Source organism: Doryrhamphus excisus, chromosome 19, assembly GCF_030265055.1.
Source record: "Doryrhamphus excisus isolate RoL2022-K1 chromosome 19, RoL_Dexc_1.0, whole genome shotgun sequence".
Taxonomy (NCBI): Eukaryota; Metazoa; Chordata; class Actinopteri; order Syngnathiformes; family Syngnathidae; genus Doryrhamphus; species Doryrhamphus excisus.
In genome coordinates, this window is record NC_080484.1 from 4802141 (window position 1) to 4821841 (window position 19701).

At 42.3% G+C, this 19701-nt stretch overlaps 2 protein-coding genes across 5 annotated transcripts; one reads left to right on the top strand and one right to left on the bottom strand.

Moving 5' to 3' along the window:
* Positions 1-241: 241 nt before the first annotated feature.
* nln (neurolysin (metallopeptidase M3 family)) lies at positions 242-14535 on the bottom strand. Of its 4 annotated transcripts, none has more exons than XM_058057307.1 (13): positions 14403-14535; positions 12700-12947; positions 11552-11712; positions 11287-11391; positions 6952-7054; positions 6712-6872; positions 4291-4426; positions 3764-4130; positions 3237-3438; positions 2240-2426; positions 2046-2174; positions 1848-1984; positions 242-1778 (listed from the first exon to the last, which is right to left on the bottom strand). In XM_058057307.1, exons 1-13 carry the CDS (start codon positions 14429-14431, stop codon positions 1632-1634), a joined length of 2112 nt encoding a protein of 703 aa, XP_057913290.1. In that variant the 5' UTR covers positions 14432-14535; the 3' UTR covers positions 242-1631. The 4 variants fall into 4 exon arrangements, with proteins under 4 accessions (XP_057913290.1, XP_057913291.1, XP_057913288.1 ...); XM_058057308.1 differs by lacking the exon at positions 14403-14535 and adding an exon at positions 13590-13887; XM_058057305.1 differs by lacking the exon at positions 14403-14535 and adding an exon at positions 13470-13886.
* On the top strand, positions 13538-19693 carry sgtb (small glutamine rich tetratricopeptide repeat co-chaperone beta). The gene is made up of 12 exons (XM_058057318.1): positions 13538-13704; positions 14223-14335; positions 14425-14528; positions 14591-14666; positions 14786-14885; positions 14960-15064; positions 15145-15283; positions 15360-15422; positions 15501-15538; positions 15621-15704; positions 17100-17220; positions 17304-19693. The coding sequence occupies exons 2-11, from the start codon at positions 14236-14238 to the stop codon at positions 17209-17211; spliced, it is 921 nt and encodes a 306-aa protein (XP_057913301.1). The 5' UTR covers positions 13538-13704; positions 14223-14235; the 3' UTR covers positions 17212-17220; positions 17304-19693.
* Positions 19694-19701: the final 8 nt, after the last annotated feature.

The window sequence follows — 19701 nt, forward strand, 5'->3', positions numbered from 1 at the left end:
CAAGCAAATAAACTAAAACATACTAAACATTAAAATGTATAAAAAATTATAAAGGAATTAGGCTTGCAAGACTGTTGTATCGTTTTAAATAGCCACCTTCAGGCTTTTGCAATACAATGACGCCCTCTAACGGAACTATCATCTCCTGCAAGGCTTTACATCAATCTTTGTCCTTTCTCAGCTCAACGCAATGGCAATGACATATTATACAGCATCAGCCAAAAAGAAACAACTCTGAGTTTATAACAGTTCTTTATTTAATGCCAAGAATATCTGCAAACACATTTATACAAAACAACCCTGGTGCTTGCATGGTATATACCAAAACAATTGTGTTCTAGGGCTCTATAGACATGGTATATACCAAAAAATAATGGTGTTCTAGGGCTCTATAGACATGGTATATACCAAAATAATGGTATTCCGGGGCTATATATACATGGTATATACCAAAATAATTGTGTTCCAGGGCTATATAGATATGGTATATACCAAAATAATTGTGTTCCAGGGCTACATAGACATGGTATATACCAAACTAATGGTGTTCTAGAGCTATATAGACATGGTATGTACCAAAATAATGGTGTTCTAGGTCTATAAAGACATGGTATATACCAAAATAATTGTGTTCTAGGGCTATATAGACATGGTATATACCTAAATAATTGTGTTCTAGGGCTAAATAGACATGGTATATACCTAAATAATTGTGTTCTAGGGCTATATAGACATGGTATATACCAAAATAATTGTGTTCTAGGGCTATATAGACATGGTATATACCAAAATTATTGTGTTCTAGAGCTATATAGACATGGTGTATACCAAAATAATTGTTCCAGGGCTATATAATGGTGTTCTAGGGCTATATACACATGGTATATACCAAAACTATTGTGTTCCAGGGCTATATAGACATGGTATATACCAAAATTATTGTGTTCTAGAGCTATATACACATGGTATATACCAAAATAATGGTGTTCTAGGGCTATATAGACATGGTATATACAAAAATAATGGTGATCTAGGGCTATATAGACATGGTATATACCAAAATAATGGTGATCTAGGGCTATATAGACATGGTATATACCAAAATAATGGTGTTCTAGGGCTATATAGACACGGTATATACCAAAATAATGGTGTTCTTGGGCTTAAAGTTTGTTTCCACTATTTTTCTGTGATTTAGTGATCAGCAGTAGAACATATGTAAGTTTCAGCAAATATATCATTATCAATTTTGTGAAAAGATAAATTTCAAGCATAGCTTTCACTTTGACACAAAATGTAGCCATATATCTTTAGCCAAAATATCTAAACAATGGTTTACATGAACATAACCTTTTTTAAACAAATATAACACCATGAGCTATTTACAATTTTCTCATTTCAACTGAACTGTGTGTGTGTGTGTGTGCACATGCGAGGGATGCGTTAACATTTCCCTTCAATGCGAAACCTCCTCCAACACGGCTCCAAGGCCTTTCACTTCCTGGTTGCTGCAGAGCTCTTCCACAAGACAAAGATGCAGGCCGAGGTCTTATAAAATGCACTTGTGCCACCTTGTGGCATTTTTTTGGCTTAAAAAGTCTAAGGTTGTCAACTCTGTGAGAGTTCAGAGTTCAGAGTGTGTCCTGCGTCCTGCTCAGTCCTTTGCACTGAAAGAATGCTTCCTGACACGGAGGGCGACCAAGAAAGCTTTCCAGCATGTCCATCCCATCCACGGAGCCTCCCGCCTCCAGGATGACTCTCCGGTACTCTTTGCCAACCTGTCTCACATCAACAAAGCTGTGAGGACGTTTTCCTGCAAAGCAACTTGTCTGTGGACCAGGACTCACCTTTGGGTTGAGAATTCCTTCCTTTTTAAAGCGACTGAAGTAGATGTCCATGGAGTAGACCTCGCTCCACAGGTAGCTGTAGTACTGGCCGTCGTATCCTCCCGCAAGGTGGCCGAAGGTGGCCGTCATGTTGGTGCCTGGGGTACGATACGTGTCGTCACATGCTGTGCTGGGAAGACGAGGACGGAACAAACGGACCTGCTGAGGCGGGGACGCCCAGGATGTCCTGGCAGTGTTGAGCAAACACAGCGGCCGTGTCCGCACGAGAGCTGCTGTGTAGTGACTGGTCCACTTTGCTGAGGACCACCTGACGCAGGTTCATCAGACCTGCAGGGGACAAACACTTCAGCAGACGGCGTCGTGCTAGCTGGGTCCAAGTTTGAGATTCTGACCCGTGTTGGCCACTCTGGAGGCGATGAGTTTGTCGAGAAGCTTGTCTGGGATGGCCGTGCCGTCCTTGTAGTGGCGGGACATTCTCCTCAGGGGCTCCTTCTCCCACACCCAGTTCTCCAGCATCTGGGAGGGGACTTCCACAAAGTCGGTCTCCACCAGAGTTCCACTGAACTCTGCAAAGGTGGTCTGGCAACAAGAATTTATTTTTAAATTTCTGTTAAAATACTGTATATGGGGCTGCACAGCGGTTGAGTGGTTAGCGCGCAGACCTCACAGCTCGGAGACCCGAGTTCAATCCCACCCTCAGCCATCTCTGTATGAAGTTTGCATGTTCTCTTTGCATTCCAAAAACATGCTAGGTTAGTTAGCAACTCCAAATTGTCCATAGGTATGAATGTGAATGGTTGTTTGTCTATATGTGCCCTGTGATTGGCTGGCCATCAGTCCAGGGTGTACCCCGCCTCTCACCCGAAGACAGCTGGGATAGGTTCCAGCACCCCCGCGACCCTCGTGAGGATAAGCGGTAGAAAATGAATGAATGAATACTGTATATGATAATGCTAACATGTAGCCACCTAGCATTGGTACATAAAAGTAAGGGTAGCGACATGTGATGTAGCCAGGAAATCTTTCTTCTGCATCTTTGCAGTCCATCAATGGACTATTTTGCCGTTTGTGTGAATACAAAAGTCTGGAGACACCTTGTCATCCACTAGCATGAGAAGACGTCCTTAAACTTTTGATTTGTATTGTATGCAAACAACTAGGCTATGACAAGAACGTTGTGTTTTCTACCTGTAGTATCGGTTAAAAGTTTAGGGACACTTTATCATCCACGAGCATGAGGTGGCGTCTTGAAACTTTTGACTGATGTATGCATACTAATCAAATGCGTCCTAATTAAGGGAGTCACTTTTGACTGTCAGTAGAAACAGCATGTTGCTACATAACAACAACATGCTCTTCCTGTTCTAGCCAACATACACAAACACTGACCTTGGAGCAGAGCTCGTGCATGACATGACCAAACTCGTGGAAGTACGTCTCCACCTCGTGGTGCTGGAGCAGGGAGGGCAAGCCTTTACCGGGTTTGGTAAAGTTGGCCACCATGGCCGCCACCGGGAGGCGGCGTGTTCCATTGGGGTCTGTGCAGCCGGGCCGGAGGCTGAAACACGCAGCGTGGCCGTACTTTCCCTCCCTGGTGGACGACAAAAACAACAACCGAGCTGAAGATCCTGGACGGAATATGAAGGATTAGGACCCTACCTGTGGTCATATCATCTCGTACTTCGGTACGAGGTACATTATTAAAAAAAAAACAAAAAAACTGTATTATGGAAAGCAGGAAGTGAACAAATGTAACAGTTACTGATTGTAAAAGTACCAGATGGAGGGGTAGGATTTAATAAGCTTTGCTTCTTCCTACTCCTTTTGGACATGTGGAACTGTGAACTGATTATGTGATGCTTTCAATTGTAATCTGAAATAAATGAAATAAAATGAAATAAAACCATTACCATTACCTGGGGTGAAGGTCCAGGTAGAAGAGGCCCACCTCCTCTCCTGTGTCTGCATCATGGGCGGCATACATCTTTACATCGTGATGCCACACGTGGGCTTCCTGGACTTCGCTGAACCGGAGCCCCAGCAGGTCCTGGTAGATCCCAAAGAGCCCCTCCGTGACGGCGTGGAGCGGGAAGTACTCGATGAGCTTGTCCTTGTCCATGGAAAACTTGCGCTGCTCCACTTGGTTCATGTAGTAAGGCAGGTCCCAGGCGTTGATCTGCCCGTCAAAATGGCCGCCCCTCGCCAGGCACTCCCTCTTCTTCAGCGCCAGGATGTACTTCCTCTCTCGGACGCCGACGGGCTTCAGCGTCTCGTGGAAGGCGTCTGGGAAGCAAACAAGCGTCTGGCTAACAAGCGCCGTTCATCACGTACATTGCCGGCGCTAAGCGCGACAAGAAGGAGGCATGCGGCGCGGCACGCGCAACCGTTCCCGCAAAGCTCCAATGACAAACGTGTGTGCCAGGCGGGGTTGAAGGTGTCATACTTAGAAAGGCGGCCACGTTGCTGGCGTTTTTGGCCATGTTGATCTCCAGCACGTAGTCCGCGTGGCTGCTGTAACCCAGCAGGCTCGCCACCTTTGACCTCAACTGGATCAAGCGCTCCAGGATGGGGGTGTTGGCCTGCACAAAAACACACATTTTAACATTCGTACCCTCCTATGTCCGACATGGCGAAGTGCCCTTTCACTTCCTGGTTGTTGCGGAGCCTGTTTTTCAATGCGCTTAAACGTGCTGTCTTCCATTGTGGAGTTGCATCATCACCTCATCACCGCTCGCACTAAAAATTTAAAAGATGTATAAATACATCCGTGGTAGCGAAGGAGTTCAGAGAAAAAAATTAAATGTTGGAATTTTTCCAGAATAACGTTGAGGAAAAAAATAATTCATTTCAGTAGCATAAAGTAGCACAGCATATTAAACAAACAACTCTTTTTTAAGTTGTAATACAGCATTGGCAAAAATAAACAAAAGAACATATTTCTTTGAAAAATGTAATATTTAAAAAATAAAATATTATTTGAAATTATTTTCTTTAAATTGGTAAAATTATGAGAAACAAAGACAAAGAAGGATTTTTTCTCCCCCAATTAGGTCGGAGGAAAAGTTACAATGTTATGACAATAAATTCAAAATATTGTGGGAATAAATTTTTAAATTATAAATAAATTATTAGAAGAAAATTTACAAAGTGAAAGCTGAAATAGTGGAATGACAAATTTATCCCTGCCTTTCACGTAAGTTACATTAGTGTAACCTGTAATATTGCAAGAAAAAATAATGTTATTTTAGTAGCTTATAATTGAAATATTGAAAAAAATAATAATTTGAATTTACAAAAACAATTTAAAAAGAACATTAAAACATTTGGAAAATTTTTATAAAACTACAAAAAATTTGAAAAAAGAGGATAAGCTAACATTTCAACATGTGTTGCTTTAAAAATTATACAAGTGGCAAAGTTGCATCCTTTCATTTTTCACCATGTGGTCCTCACGGGAAAAAAGTTAGCAAAACCTTGCTTTGGAAGTTACTCTTTTACCAGGTAAAGGGGACCTATTATGCTCATTTTTCGGCCATTTGTATTGAGTTGTGGACTCCTATAGAGCAGCTACACACAATAACCTGCACAGAAAGCTTTCTGCACCTATTCAGCAGTATTTCGTTGGATTTTGTCTTTTAATGTTTTCCAACCATAGCCCGCCTCCAGGCACGGCCACCGCGGTGTGGTTGGTCACACTCCCGAGTGCTCATAAGGACTTCCGGTGTGTGCCGGTAGCTGCGAACCCAACTTTAGTTAGGAGTTGATAAATGGTATAGGAGTTGAGAGGTTACTTCAAGACATCTCTCAATGATGAGTAGCTTTAGCATTTTAGCATTTTCTACAACATCGGTAACATCTAATGCAGGGGTCTCAAACTCAATTTACTTGGGGGCCACTGGAGCTAGTGTCTAGGTGAGACTGGGCCGTCAGGTTTTCCCCCCCCAAAAAACGCATTTATTAAGAACAGAAAAATATACAAACTTTTTCAGTGCTTTGGTTCCGATTTTCTACAAGAAAAGCTCTGATAAAACATTCCACTGTTCTCAAATATCTTAATTTCTATTTTTCTGCACAAAATAAGATGAAAAATAAATAAACAAATCAAGAATATAGAAAATCAATCAGTAATAAATAATATAATAATAATAATAATAAAACGGCAAATAATAAAAACTTAAGAAACCACATATAGTTGGTGGGTAGACAAATTATTTTTTTCAGATTAAAATGAACAAAGCATTATTAGAGCCCTGTAGACATGACAAAACACGACTATAGTCACATTTATACTCTTTTTTTTTTTTTACAACATATTGCGCAACTGCAGGGTCTTGAGACACATGCTAACTCGCAAACTAGAGAGCTAGCGACCTAAACGGTAGCCTCCAAGTTATTTCCTTTAAACTTAAAAGGCCAAAAACTTACCACTTCCACAGGGATAGGGAGGATAACTATTAACAGTTATTTAACCTTTAACATGAACATTAATCAAACGTAATAATTTTTTCTGGGTCCATGATACCATACAGCATCCATATCAAACTTGCGCGGGCCGCACTAACATTAAACTTTCATAGTGTCCCGCAGGCCGCGTGTTTGAGACCCCTGATCTAATGTGTTTTGTGGGACTTTGGGGGTGTGTAGAAAAACTCGGGTAGAGCCACTGATTGTGGCGGGAAAAGGCTGCTAGCAACCCCGAAGACTTCACAAAGATTTTATGGCAGCCACAGTTTGACTCTGCAACAGATTATTCCTATTAGCATTACGCTGACCTGAGAGGGTCGCCTATCGTGACTCCACGGCGGGTGTGTGAGCGCCGAGCGCGGCGCCACATACACGTGGCGTGCCACCAGGCTCCCGTTACCTCTTTGCACCTGCTGTGAAAAGCTGTCTCCATTTTCTTGCGCGTCTCGGGATTGCAACACCTCTTCATCACGGGGTAGTAGTGCGGGTACTCCAGCGTCACCTTGTAGCATCCGTCCAGGGTCTTCTCCAGGCCTCCGAGGAAGCTGCCAGCTAGTCCGTCTGGGCGTAATAATACAAAAAACTGTGCCGAGGTACCAGACCCGGTGCTGCTAGGTCGCCTGTGTGCATGTGAACTGACCCAACTGCTGCTCGGAGAAAACCAGGAAGGTGTTGTCCTCGTTCAGGTTCTTATTGAACTCGATGGACAGCTCGCTGATCAGCTTGGATGTCCTTTTTATTTGCTTCAGGGACAAAGGGGAGAAATAAAGTCCCAAAAATTACTTCATTCATTTACACGGTATGCACAAAAGTATTGGGACACATTGCACCTACAGCAGGGGTGGCACATTTACTTTCAATGAGGGTCACACAGCCTTAGTAAAAAAAATATGACTATTTAAACAACTTGTACTTATTTTAGGCCTAATAACTAAATAAAGTTAAATACAAATACAAGGTAAAATAGGCATTGAAATTGTGAATATAGTATTCTACATTGGCCACTTGGCCGCTTTTTCCTCATGAGGGTCGCGGGGGTGCTGGAGCCTATCCCAGCTGGCGGGTTACACCCTGGACTGGTGGCCAGCCAATCACAGGGCACATATAGACAAACAACCATTCACACTCACATTCATACCTATGGACAATTTGGAGTGGCCAATTAACCTATCATGTTTTTGGAATGTGGGAGGAACCCGGAGTACCCGGAGAAAACCCACGCATGCACGGGGAGAACATGCAAACTCCACACAGAGATGGCCGAGGGTGGGATTGAACCCTGGTCTCCTCGCTGTGAGGTCTGCGCGCTACCCACTAGACCGCCGTGTCGTCCGTGTCAGGACGTAAGAAAGTTAAAATGATCTCGAAACATGCACAGCAATAATAACCATATGCATCCATCTTCTATAATAATTATAATAATAATCATCATCATAATCATAATAATCATAATAATCATAATCATTTTTGGAATACTTGTAATGCTATGATAATAAAGTATAAAATATTACAGGAATAAACTCAATCAGGCTGCACAGCAATAGAGTGGTTAGCGCGCAGGCCTCACAGCTTGGAGACCCGAGTTCAATTCCACCCTCGGCCATCTCTGTGTGGAGTTTGCATGTTCTCCCCGTGCATGCGTGGGTTTTCTCCGGGTACTCCGGTTTCCTCCCACATTCCAAAAACATGCTAGGTTAATTGGCCACTCCAAATTGTCCATAGGTATGAATGTGAGTGTGAATGGTTGTTTGTCTATATGTGCCCTGTGATTGGCTGGCCACCAGTCCAGGGTGTACCCCGCCTCTCGCTCCAGTACCCCCCGCAACCCTCGTGAGGATCAGCAGTAGAAAATGAATGAATAATAATAATAACACAGGTTACTAAGCCACTTCCTTGTCCTCTACACATCTGTAAGATCACCTAGGAAACACATTTATTGTGACACACACAAGCAGGAGTTTTATGTACTTCGTAAATGTCTTATTTACTCTTCTTATGTCTACTACATTGGGTAATACGTGTGTAAAGCCATTTCAAGCCGCCATTACAATCCATTGATGAGACAATAGCCACTGCAGGAAGTACAAGGGACTACTAACGTGTGAGTCTATTTTTGTCAAATATGTTATTTTCTCTTATTTTTCTCGTAATATGAGTGATATAGGGGTGTTATTTATTGTCCAGAGGGCTGTAATGTTAGAAATGATGAAAATATTCCATCAATTAATATTGAATCCTACTTCATTCATGGCGGTCGGGTCTGGAGCCGCCATTATAATATACAGTGCATCCGGAAAGTATTCACAGCGCTTCACTTTTTCTACATTTTGTCATGTTACAGCCTCATTCCAAACTGTATTAAATTAATCTCTTACCTCAAAATTCTACACAAAATACTCCATTATGACAATGTGAAAAAAGGTCTTTTTGACATGTTTTGAATTTATTAAAAATAGAAAACAAAAAAATCCCATTTACATAAGTATTCACAGCCTTTGCTTAATACTTTGTTGATCCACCTTTGGCAGCAATTACAGCCTCAAGTCTTTTTGAATATGATCCCACAAGTTTAGCACACCTATCTTTAGGCAGTTTTGCCCATTCTTCTTTGCAATAAGTCTCAAGGTCCATCAGGTTGGATGGGAGACGTCTGTGCACAGCCATTTTCAGATCTCTCCAGAGATGTTCCATCGGATTCAAGTCTGGACTCTGGCTGGGCCACTCCAGGACATTCACGGAGTGGTTCTGAAGCCAATCTTTTGAGATCTTGGCTGTGTGCTTCGGGTCGTTGACCTCAGGCTGGGGCGAAGGTTCATTTTTCAGCAGGACAAGAGCGCTCTGGAGCAGGTTTTCATCCAGGATATCTCTATATATTGCTGCATTCATTTTTCCTTCTATCCTGACTAGTCTGCCAGTTCCTGCTGCTGAAAAACATCCCCACAGCATGATGCTGCCACCACCATGCTTCACTGTAGGGATGGTATTGGCCTGGTGATGAGCAGTGCCTGGTTTCCTCCAAACATGGCGCCTGGCATTCACACCAAAGAGTTCAATCTTTGTCTCATCAGACCAGAGAATTTTGTTTCTCATGGTCTGAGAGTCATTCAGGTGCTTTTTGGCAAATTCCAGACGGGCTGCCATGTTCCTTTTACTAAGGAGTGGCTTTCGTCTGGCCACTCTACCATACAGGCCTGATTGGTGGATTGCTGCAGAGATGCTTGTCCTTCTGGAAGGCTCTCCTCTCTCCACAGAGGAACGCTGGAGCTCTGACAGAGTGACCATCGGGGCCTTGGCCACCTCCCTGACTAAGGCCCTTCTTCCCCGATCGCTCAGTTTAGAAGGCTGGCCAGCTCTAGGAAGAGTCCTGGTGGTTCCAAACGTCTTCCATTTACGAATAATGGAGGCCACTGTGCTCATTGGGACCTTCAAAGCAGCAGATTTTTTTCTGTATCCTTCCCCAGATTTGTGCCTCAAGACAATGCTGTCTCGCAGGTCTACAGACAGTTCTTTTGACTTCATGCTTGGTGTTTGTGCTCTGACATGCACAGTCAACTGTGGGACCTTATGTAGACAGGTGTGTGCCTTTCCAAATCATGTCCAATCAACTGAATTTACTGTAGGTGGACTCCAATTAAGCTGTAGAAAGATCTCAAGGATGATCAGTGGAAAAAAGATGCACCTGAGCTCAATTTTGAGCTTAATGGCAAAGGTAGTGAATACTTATGTAAATGTGATTTCTTAGTTTTCTATTTTTAATAAATTCAAAAAAAGTAAAAAAAAAAAAAAAAACGTTTTCACATTGTCATAATGGAGTATTTTGTGTAGAATTTTGAGGTAAGAGATTAAATTAATACAATTTGGAATGAGGCTGTAAAATGACAAAATGTGGAAAAAGTGAAGCACTGTGAATACTTTCCAGATGCACTGTATATACGAGATAATATAGGGGTGCCATTTCATGTCTAGAGGGCTTTCCATTGTGGAGTTGCATCATCACCTCATCACCGCTTGCACTAAAAATGTAAAAGACGTATAAATACATCCGTGGTAGCAAAGGAGTTAAGAGAAAAAAATTAAACGTTGGAATTTTCCCGGAATAACATTGTAATATTATGAGGAAAAAAATTATTAATATGTTTAATATTAAACAAACGACACTTTTTAAAGTTGTAATACAGCATTGGCAGAAATAAACAAAAGAACATAATTTGAAAAATTAAATATTTATAAAATAAAATATTATTTTAAATTATTTTCTTTAAATTGGTAATTATTATGAGAAACAGCAAATCGACAAAGATGGATTTTTTCCCCCAATTAGGTCAGAGGAAAAGTTACAATGTTATGACAATAAACTCAAAATATTGTGGGAATACATTTTGAATTACAAATAAATTATAAATAAATTATTAGAAGAAAATTTACAAAGAGGAAGCTTAATAATAATGTTAAAAACATATTTATAAGATCATAAACAGGGTTTCTATGACATAACTACAAAAATATTCCATCTATTAATACTGAATCTTACCAATTAATCAAAAAAGAGAGATGTCTGTATTGATTTATGATACCAAAAAAACAACAAACCCTTAGAATATGTTGTATGTATTTGACACGTGTGACTTACAGGAAGTGACCAAAACATGAGGTAGACTAGCCTCCATTACATTCGCCAACAGTAAATCTGGAGCGACACAAATACATTCGCCTCCACCTGTTTGCTCCGACTAATAAACACATTATAATGGGACTGCCGTCAACATAGCTCATCATTACAACACTTAAAGGGGACCTATTTTGTTGTTCGTCCCTTTGTATTGAGTTGTGGATTCTTATCGAGCAGTTACACACGATAACCCCCACAGAAAACATTCTAGATCTTCCACAATCTGCACCTATTCCAGCAATAATTCCTTGGAAATGCTGTTTTAATTTATTCCAGTTACATATATCATGAAAAGATTTGCATTACCTCTCGTGTATCTGAAGACAAGTGCAGTCCATTCCTCCGGCCCAACATCACAAGTCGTTCGAGTAACCTCTTCTCTTCTGCGGAGACGTTTTCCGGAAGCTTCTTCTGCAGAAAAAAATGCAGAGGTCACCCACAACACAGCTCTTAACGCAATAGACAATCTTTGTGTTTGGCCGAGGCTGCGTGTCAAGTGCATCGAATGTTCACACGCGGGTTTAATGAGCTCCAAAGTGCTTGGCGCCGTTTCATTTCCTAATCCACTGACCGCGTGCATTACCTGCAAGGCGGTGATTCTCTGGAAGATGTCTTCCCTCATGCTCAGCTCCACGTCCAACTCGGAAAGTTTCTTGTCCGCCTCCGTGCTTGCCGACCGGACCTCCTTGGAAGGGCAGACGTACTGCGGGAAGTCGAGGGCGTGGCGAGACGCTGGGGAGGATGAAGAGCCAACAAAGAAGACTGGTTTGTGACGCTCGATAAAGCTGAACCTGTAAATCATAGTCCAGCTGCTTTGAGGCCAAGTGGGGCAGAAAACCTGCTAGACCAGTGGTCTCAAACATGCGGCCCGCGGGCCAAATGTGGCCCGTAGGACACTAGTTTGAGGCCCCCGCCTTGATATGAAAGTTTAATGTTTGATATGGATGCTGTATGGTATCATGTACCCAGAAAAAAATATTAACGTTTGATTAATGTTCATGTTAAAGGTTAAATAACTGTTAATAGTTATCCTCCCTATCCTTGTGGAAGTGGTAAGTTTTTGGCTTTTTAAGTTTAAAGGAAATAACTTGGAGGCTACCGTTTAGGTCGCTAGCTCTCTAGTTTGCGAGATAGCATGTGTCTCAAGACCCTGCAGTTGCGCAATATGTTGTAAATAAAAAGAGTATAAATGTGACTATAGTCGTGTTTTGTCATGTCTACAGGGCTCTAATAATGCTTTGTTCATTTTAATCTGAAAAAAAACATTTGTCTACCCACCTACTATATGTGGTTTCTTAAGTTTTTATTATTTGCCGTTTTATTATTATTATTATTATATTTATTTATTACTGATTGATTTTCTTTATTCTTGATCTTATTTTGTGTAGAAAAATAAAAAGTAAGATATTTGAGAACAGTGGAATGTTTTATCAGAGCTTTTCTTGTAGAAAATCGGAACCAAAGCAAAGTTTATTCATTTTTCTATTTTTAATAAATGCGTTTTTTTTTTGGGAAAACCTGATGCGGCCCAGCCTCGCCCAGACCCTAGCTCCAGTGGCCCCCAGGTAAATTGAGTTTGAAACCCCTGCGCTAGACCAACTAAAGGACTCTATGTGATAGTATGGTCTGTATTGTTTGGTTTTGAGTGTGCATGCTAGGTCCAAGCTGCTCATGTAGTGTTCTGATGTGCATGTCCACGTGTGCTCTTGGAGGACTTACATGCATAGTCCAGCTTGACGTTGGCCAGAACTCTAAGGGTGTTTTCAATGCAGACGTCCTCCACGTTGAGAGACCCGACTTCATCGTAGACTTTCTTCACCCTGCCCATCAAGCGCTCAGTGGCGGCCGTGATCTCCCCAGGTGTCAGATCCCATCTTGGCAGGTTCCTTTTGCTCTCCGCCCAAGAGCAGCCTCTCGCGGGAACGACGGCAGAGCCGTTGAGGATAGTCATTCTCCACACGGGCTCCCTGCAAAGAGTGCCAGATGCTGAGCTAGAACATGTTAGAGCATTAAAGTGCTGGAAGGCTGCAGCTGCCCCACAGCACAAGCTACGCTTTCTGGAAAATCACACTTGGCTCATGCTCGCCATTCTTTCCATGCTAAGCAGTGACCTTCTTCCAATGACGGCCGAGGGTCCGGTGTCACATTGCGGAGATCTTCAGGAACATGACACCTTGTCGTGATTGCAAAACTTAAGAGTCGGCCATTAAAATATGACGGTGTGTTTACAACATGTTAACCACATAGATGACATGTAAGACATGCACGCTAACATCATAAAATATCAAGTTAAGCTTCAAACAAGTGTTTACATACTTTTCCAGAGATTGACCTTTAACCTACAGGTTCATGGTGGAGTTGAAGCTAAATTAAATCTTTCATTTTCGTGCTCGTTCGGTGTTTATGATCACATCGTAAGATATAGCCTGTACTGAGATACTACTGTTTGTGTTTGTGTGTAAACATCGTCGCGTGCACGTGATTCATACCTGCCAAGCGCGCGCCAGGCTGCTGTTGTGACACGTGACGCAAACATTTCAACGTCATGCGTTTAAAAAAACAAAAACAAAGAAAAAGTACCGCAACTAAAAGCTTGCCTTCTCACTCACTGTATTCTCTCCTGTCCAGCGGCAGCTCGGCTCTATTTCCGCAGTCAGTCTGCACATGCGCACAGGATCTACTTAGCTTTGGCCGTCAGGGCGGCAGCAGTTAGCCTCAGTTCAGGTAAGTGAACGGCAGGAGGGATCAGGATGCTACAAACAACATCTAGAGTATTATTTATAAGCTAATATAGAGGCTTTGTGGTGTGCGTTTTTTTTCAAATCATCGTTGCGTCGCTGAGAATTGGGTTGCCTTTTTAGCATCAACGCACCAGATTGCCCACTCGTGACGTCCGGGCTACTTTTAATGAAAAGCTAACCCGCTCAAACCATTGGATGATTTATTTTTATCGCGTTTGTAGAGTAAAACATGACATTTGGGTGCATTTGGAAGATGCTGCGATGCTATTACGTCACAAGCTGTGTTGTCAACTAGCCAGCCACACGTGACCTGTTTGCACCTGCTCCGCCGTGACGTCATCACGCCCAGGCCCCCACTACAAACATGATTAAATATGTATTTGATATTTGGCTAAGAACATAAATAAATAAATATTATGACATTATATAGAAGATGTAATCATTGCTACTTTTGACCATTTGGTAGTGACCAAGTATTTTGAGTCGAATGTGTGTGTGCAGCTTGTAGGTAAACATGGCGGTGGAGAAGCGCCTGGCGTTCTCTATCGTACAGTTCCTACGAGAGCAGACGCACGGCGGAACTTTGAATTCTGATGAGCAGGAGAGCCTGGAAGGTAATGAATTGAGAGGCAACGCGGTGGCGCGATCATGAAGAAACATCTACTTGTTGTCATCGCTTACCTCTGAGCTTCACTTTGCGCAGTTGCCATCCAATGTCTGGAGACCACCTTTAAGATCAGCGCCAGCGACTGTCATCTGGCCGCACCGCAGCCCCTCATGGAGGTCTTCCTCAACTCACTGCTCAAGGTGAGTCATGTGACCTAAACCAGATCAGGAGCGCATGCATTTGAACATTTGGATTTCCTCAGAACGACATCCTGGCCTTACCGACGACATCGCCGTCTCCAGAAGATGCTGAACGAGCTGAACAGCTGAAGAACGAAGGTAGGAGTTGAAGATACTTGATGAGTCTGCTGAGGTGTCCTCTTTGGCGAGGTAGTGGCTGCCATATTTAAGAGAAGGTGAACCTACACGGAATGAAGGAAGTCTTTTTGTCTTTTCAGGGAACAACCACATGAAGGAGGAGAACTACCGATGTGCAGTGGAGTGCTACACCAAGGCCATCGAGCTGGACCTGAGGAACGCTGTCTATTACTGCAACAGGTATATCAGCAATGACGACCTGGCCGACCACAGCGAGAGTGCATGTAATGCTGCGCCATCTGCTCACTCTGCAGGGCGGCCGCTCACAGTAAACTGGGAAACTACACAGAGGCGACCGGGGACTGCGAGCGAGCCATTGCGATCGACCCCAGCTACAGCAAAGCGTACGGCAGGATGGGGTGAGCGCCGCCGCCGCCTCGGGGAACCCTCTGGATTGATTACTCTGCATCAAGCATGTCTTCTCTTCCTCTTTTTCCAGCCTGGCATTGACGGCCATGAACAAATACCCCGAGGCCATTTCTTATTTTCAGAAAGCGCTGGTGCTGGACCCCGACAACGACACATACAAGTCCAACCTGAAGGTGGCAGAGCAGAAGCAGAAGGAAGTGAGCAGTCCGGTAAGTGCTACTCCAAAATAAAACAGCTAAAGCTCGGATTGAGCTGCTTCCATCATTATCTTGTTTGACGATGCAGATTGCCGCTGGACTGGGATTTGACATGGCCAGTTTAATCAACAACCCCGCTTTCATCAGCATGGTAACGCCTGCTACTCCTCCTTCATTATCATACCCTCTCGTGTACTGTTTGCACGTATTTCAACATTTCACATTTTAGGCAGCCAGCGTGATGCAGAACCAACAAGTCCAGCAGCTGTGAGTGTTGTTACCTGCTAGCTTCTCGCTTAGCATCAAGTGTTAGCATCATCTCACTGAGACTTCCTCTCTGTGCCGTCAGCATGTCAGGAATGATGTCCAACGCTGTGGGCGGGCCGGCGGCCGGAGTGGGCGGACTGTCGGACATTTCCAGTTTAATAGAAGCGTAAGTACATGATAAATGCACGCCACAAATACATTTGGTACAACTGTTTCGCGCTGGCGTATAAACTCATTATAATGGGACTGTCGGCTTCTTAACACACCTCACACACACCTGGGCTGCCAGAGGATAAGAAGATAAAGCAGGAGGGATCAGCCATTGTCAACTTAGCGACATTGTTGCTATATTCAGCCAGCAATCACATCTGTTTACATACCTAAAATAAAAAAAATGATACTGGCGACAGATCTAGTGAAGAGATTTAGGAGGCTAAAACAGAGCGGCTATCAAAAGGGTTTTATAATTTACTAAGCTGTGGCAGCATTGGAGAAAGTTATGTCTAGTTTTCACTTTTGCGTATCATCGCATGCAACTGGTGTGTTCAAGGACTGCCGAACAAAGTGCGAAATCCTAATGCTAGACAAAAAAGATGAATGAAACAGACATAAGAGTACAAATTGTGGGGTATCTAATAGGGATGTAAATCTTTGCAAAAAATGATTTTTACAATATGCTTCAAAAACAGTACATCTTAAAGGGCGCCTATTATGCTTTTACCATCTTTCTGACATATAAATGTTGTTAAGAATGTTGTATTCTTCTGTTAACGATACCAAAGTTTCAGATAATGAGGTTTGCACATTTGGAAGTGAGCCCTGAAAGAAGTTTGGGATGACTCTGGATGCTCACTTTCAGGCTCCCTGTGATGTCACAATGAGACAAACTTCCTTATACGTAAGGGTGTGCCAAGGTACAAGATATTCGCCGTACAAGCTGAGTGTGACCAACCACAGCAAATGGGCATGCCCAAAGGTGGGCTGTGGGTGGAATAAATTAAAACAAACCTTTCTGGAAATGCAAGGAAATACAGCTGGAATAGGTGCCGATTCTGGAAGATCTGGAAAGCTCCCTGTGTGGGTTATTGTATCAAGCTGCTCTATAGGAGTCCACATGCCTATACAAAGGGCCGAAAATGAGCATAATAGGTCCGGCTTGCTGCAAAGTGCCACTGACACTAACTCCGGTAAACCCACAGCTTGACCAGAGAATGCTCCTAAAAATGTTAGACGTTAATCTCAACTTTATTCCCAGTATATTCTGACTTTTTTCTCTCAAAATACTTTTTCCTAAACTTAATTTTCAAAAAACTGCAACTTTTTTGTTGTTTTGTTTGTTTCGCATATTAACTTTTTTTAAATACTGCCATTTTTCCTTCAATATTTCAACTTTATTCCTCTAAAATGACATTATATTCATCATTCTTGTAAAATTGCATCCTTTTCTTGTTAGCTCTTTTCTCTCAATATTTTGTCCTCATGTGTAAAATTACTGCAGATTTCCAATGTTTTGTTTTTTTAGTTTTGTTGTCATCTTATCCACTTGCCTTTTGTCCACCAGGGGGCAGCAGTTTGCCCAGCAGATCCAGCAGCAGAACCCCGAGCTGATCGAGCAGCTACGGAACCACATCAGGAGTCGCTCCTTCAGTGGCAGCGCCGAGGAGCATTCGTGATCCGCTCAGGTTTGTGTCACGCGACATCACCAGGCGGACGTCTGAACGCTCTCTTGACGTCATCGCTCTCTCTCTCTCTCTCCTCCTAAAAGATGGCCGAGGAGTCGGATGCCAAGCTGATCCCGCCCAGGCGGGACCCCGAGAGATGACTGTGAACAAAACATGCGACACACATGAGTGACTTGTTATCTTCAGAGTGGTCCAAACGCTTCTTCTGGTACTCGTGACGTCATGTCCGCCATGTTTGTTAAGTCTCATTCGACCCTCAGTGTTCACAGGTAGAAGACACCATCACATGGAAGAATGTTGGACATTCTCTGTCATGCTAGTGAATGATGAGACGTCTCCAATGTCTGATTAGTACTATTTGAAGAAAACCACCACATTGCATTGCAGTGATATCAGAGATTAGCCTGACTGATTTATGAACAGTTGGCTGAGACTCCGTATGTTTACATAGACCAAGTGCAACATCCGGGCACTTAACCACGTGTCCCATGTAAACAGGTTGTAGCCTCCGGGTTCTGTGTCTTTGTGGTTGGCGGGAGGAGTTTTCATCATTTAGCTGAAGTCAAATTCTAGATTTGTCGACTGACATTTGCAAGCCAACGCCACACAGTGTTGTACTACCATGGCATATATCACGATATTTTGGAGATGTATCACGATATGACGATATAAAATGTAAATTCAGCTGAGTCCTGTATAAAAACCTGTAGCCATAAAATGAAATATATGTCTCCAATTGTAAAGCACATGTATTTATTGGTGAGAAAGTGGCTAACTTTTCTAATACTCAGACAAAATCTAAAATCTAAATCTCCGACAAAGTGTAAAGCCTGTGATGGTGATAAAGGAAGATGTAGTCACCCATGCAATTCCAACTGCATAGGGAAGATATTTTTCCGACACTCTTCCTTACACCGACGGCAAACCGCGCTTTTATTTTGAAGGCCATAGTATGTCCTCTGTGTGTTGAGAATGTCTGTTGGGTACACGAATAAACGTGCTTCCCGTCTTCACTCAGAACCGATGCGCTGTCACCCCGCATTGCGAAACGGCCCTTACATGAAAGAGGTGAAGATATACTCACACACGCAACCACACTAGCATGCTAAACTAAGCTAACCCCGTTTTGCTCTCCGAGGTGCCGCCAACCTTCGCCGGTGTTTATCACCATTTATAGTGAAAACGGTCTGCCGAGTAAATACTTACCCACACGAAGGTTCCTCATGATGACAGCATTTCATTCATCTTATGTGTCAAAGTACGCCGTGGCGCGCAACTCTGCTTGTTTACGTTTATGTCATTTATACCAGTATAAGTCTTATCGTTCTTACATACCAGTATATAAAAAAATATCATGCCATGTAGATTTTCTATAGCATTGTATATGTATACTTTGGCACCTTATGTCATTTTTTGCTTGTTTTTTTTATTTTAGCATTTCTTAAAATTGTATTTATTATTATTATTATTATTATTATTATATTATTTATTTTCACAATATTGGTTTATTCCTATATTATTTTTACGTTATTCTTGAAATATTTTTACTCTTTTCACAAACAAATTTTCACAAAAAAATTAACTTGATTTTTGTTTCTCATATTATGACTTTATGTTAACGGTAATGGTTTAATTTTATTTGAACATGCATCAGATTACAATTGAGTGCATCACATAATCAGTTCACAGTTCCACATGTCCAAAAGGAGTAGGAAGAAGCAAAGCTTATTAAATCCTACCCCTCCATCTGGTACTTTTACAATCAGTAACTGTTACATTTGTTCACTTCCTGCTTTCCTAATATAATTTAAGTTTTTTTTAGCTTTATTTTATTTATTTGTTTTTTGTCACGTACCAAAGTACGAGGTGATAAAATATACATTTGTTAAAACAGTAAAACCTCGCCTTACAAACAATTCAGAACATAGCTTTGAATAAATAAATAATAATAAGTGTGACCAAGGGATCATTGTAGAAATAAAATTGGACCAGAAAAGGGGAGAAATATAGCAAAAGGAAAAATGTTGCCATTCATAACTAATAACACAAACCTTTTGTTGTTTTCGCCTGGTGTATTTACAGCTTATGGCTTGCTAGGCTAACCTCGCTGGTGAAAAAACGTATATGTGCTGGTGTCTTCTATCATATAACACTGAGGCTTCACATTCAACTCAGCCTACCAAACACGTGACTGACACACGTGTGTTGTTTGCAGCCTGCATTGTGACGTCATTGCACTTTAGCACCACTTAATAAATAACAAGCCCCCCCCCCCAAACCCCTTTAAGACTGTAGTTATGTGTTGACGATGTAGTCAAAGTGTTAAGGTGGCTCCTCCTGCATGCTTTGAAATCTGGAATTGGGCATCAGATGCTTTATGGAAACAATTAGCACTGCTGGGCCAGGAAGACGCTTTCTCCGATCACTTGTCCAAATAAACAATAAATGTCCTGGAGTTTAACTCACCCTTTGTTGTCTTCC

Bases quoted from the DNA above. Each gene is read 5' to 3' on its own strand.
- nln (XM_058057305.1), bottom strand. From the start codon at position 13,516: ATGTTTGCGTCACGTGTCACAACAGCAGCCTGGCGCGCGCTTGGCAG. The intron at 12,948-13,469 runs GTATGAATCACG...CACTCTTTGCAG, and splicing joins GCCTGGCGCGCGCTTGGCAG to GGAGCCCGTGTGGAGAATGA. The intron at 2,427-3,236 runs GTCAGTGTTTGT...TCTTGTTGCCAG, and splicing joins TGCACGAGCTCTGCTCCAAG to ACCACCTTTGCAGAGTTCAG.
- sgtb (XM_058057318.1), top strand. From the start codon at position 14,236: ATGGCGGTGGAGAAGCGCCTGGCGTTCTCTATCGTACAGTTCCTACGA. The intron at 14,336-14,424 runs GTAATGAATTGA...CACTTTGCGCAG, and splicing joins TGAGCAGGAGAGCCTGGAAG to TTGCCATCCAATGTCTGGAG. The intron at 14,886-14,959 runs GTATATCAGCAA...CTCACTCTGCAG, and splicing joins GCTGTCTATTACTGCAACAG to GGCGGCCGCTCACAGTAAAC.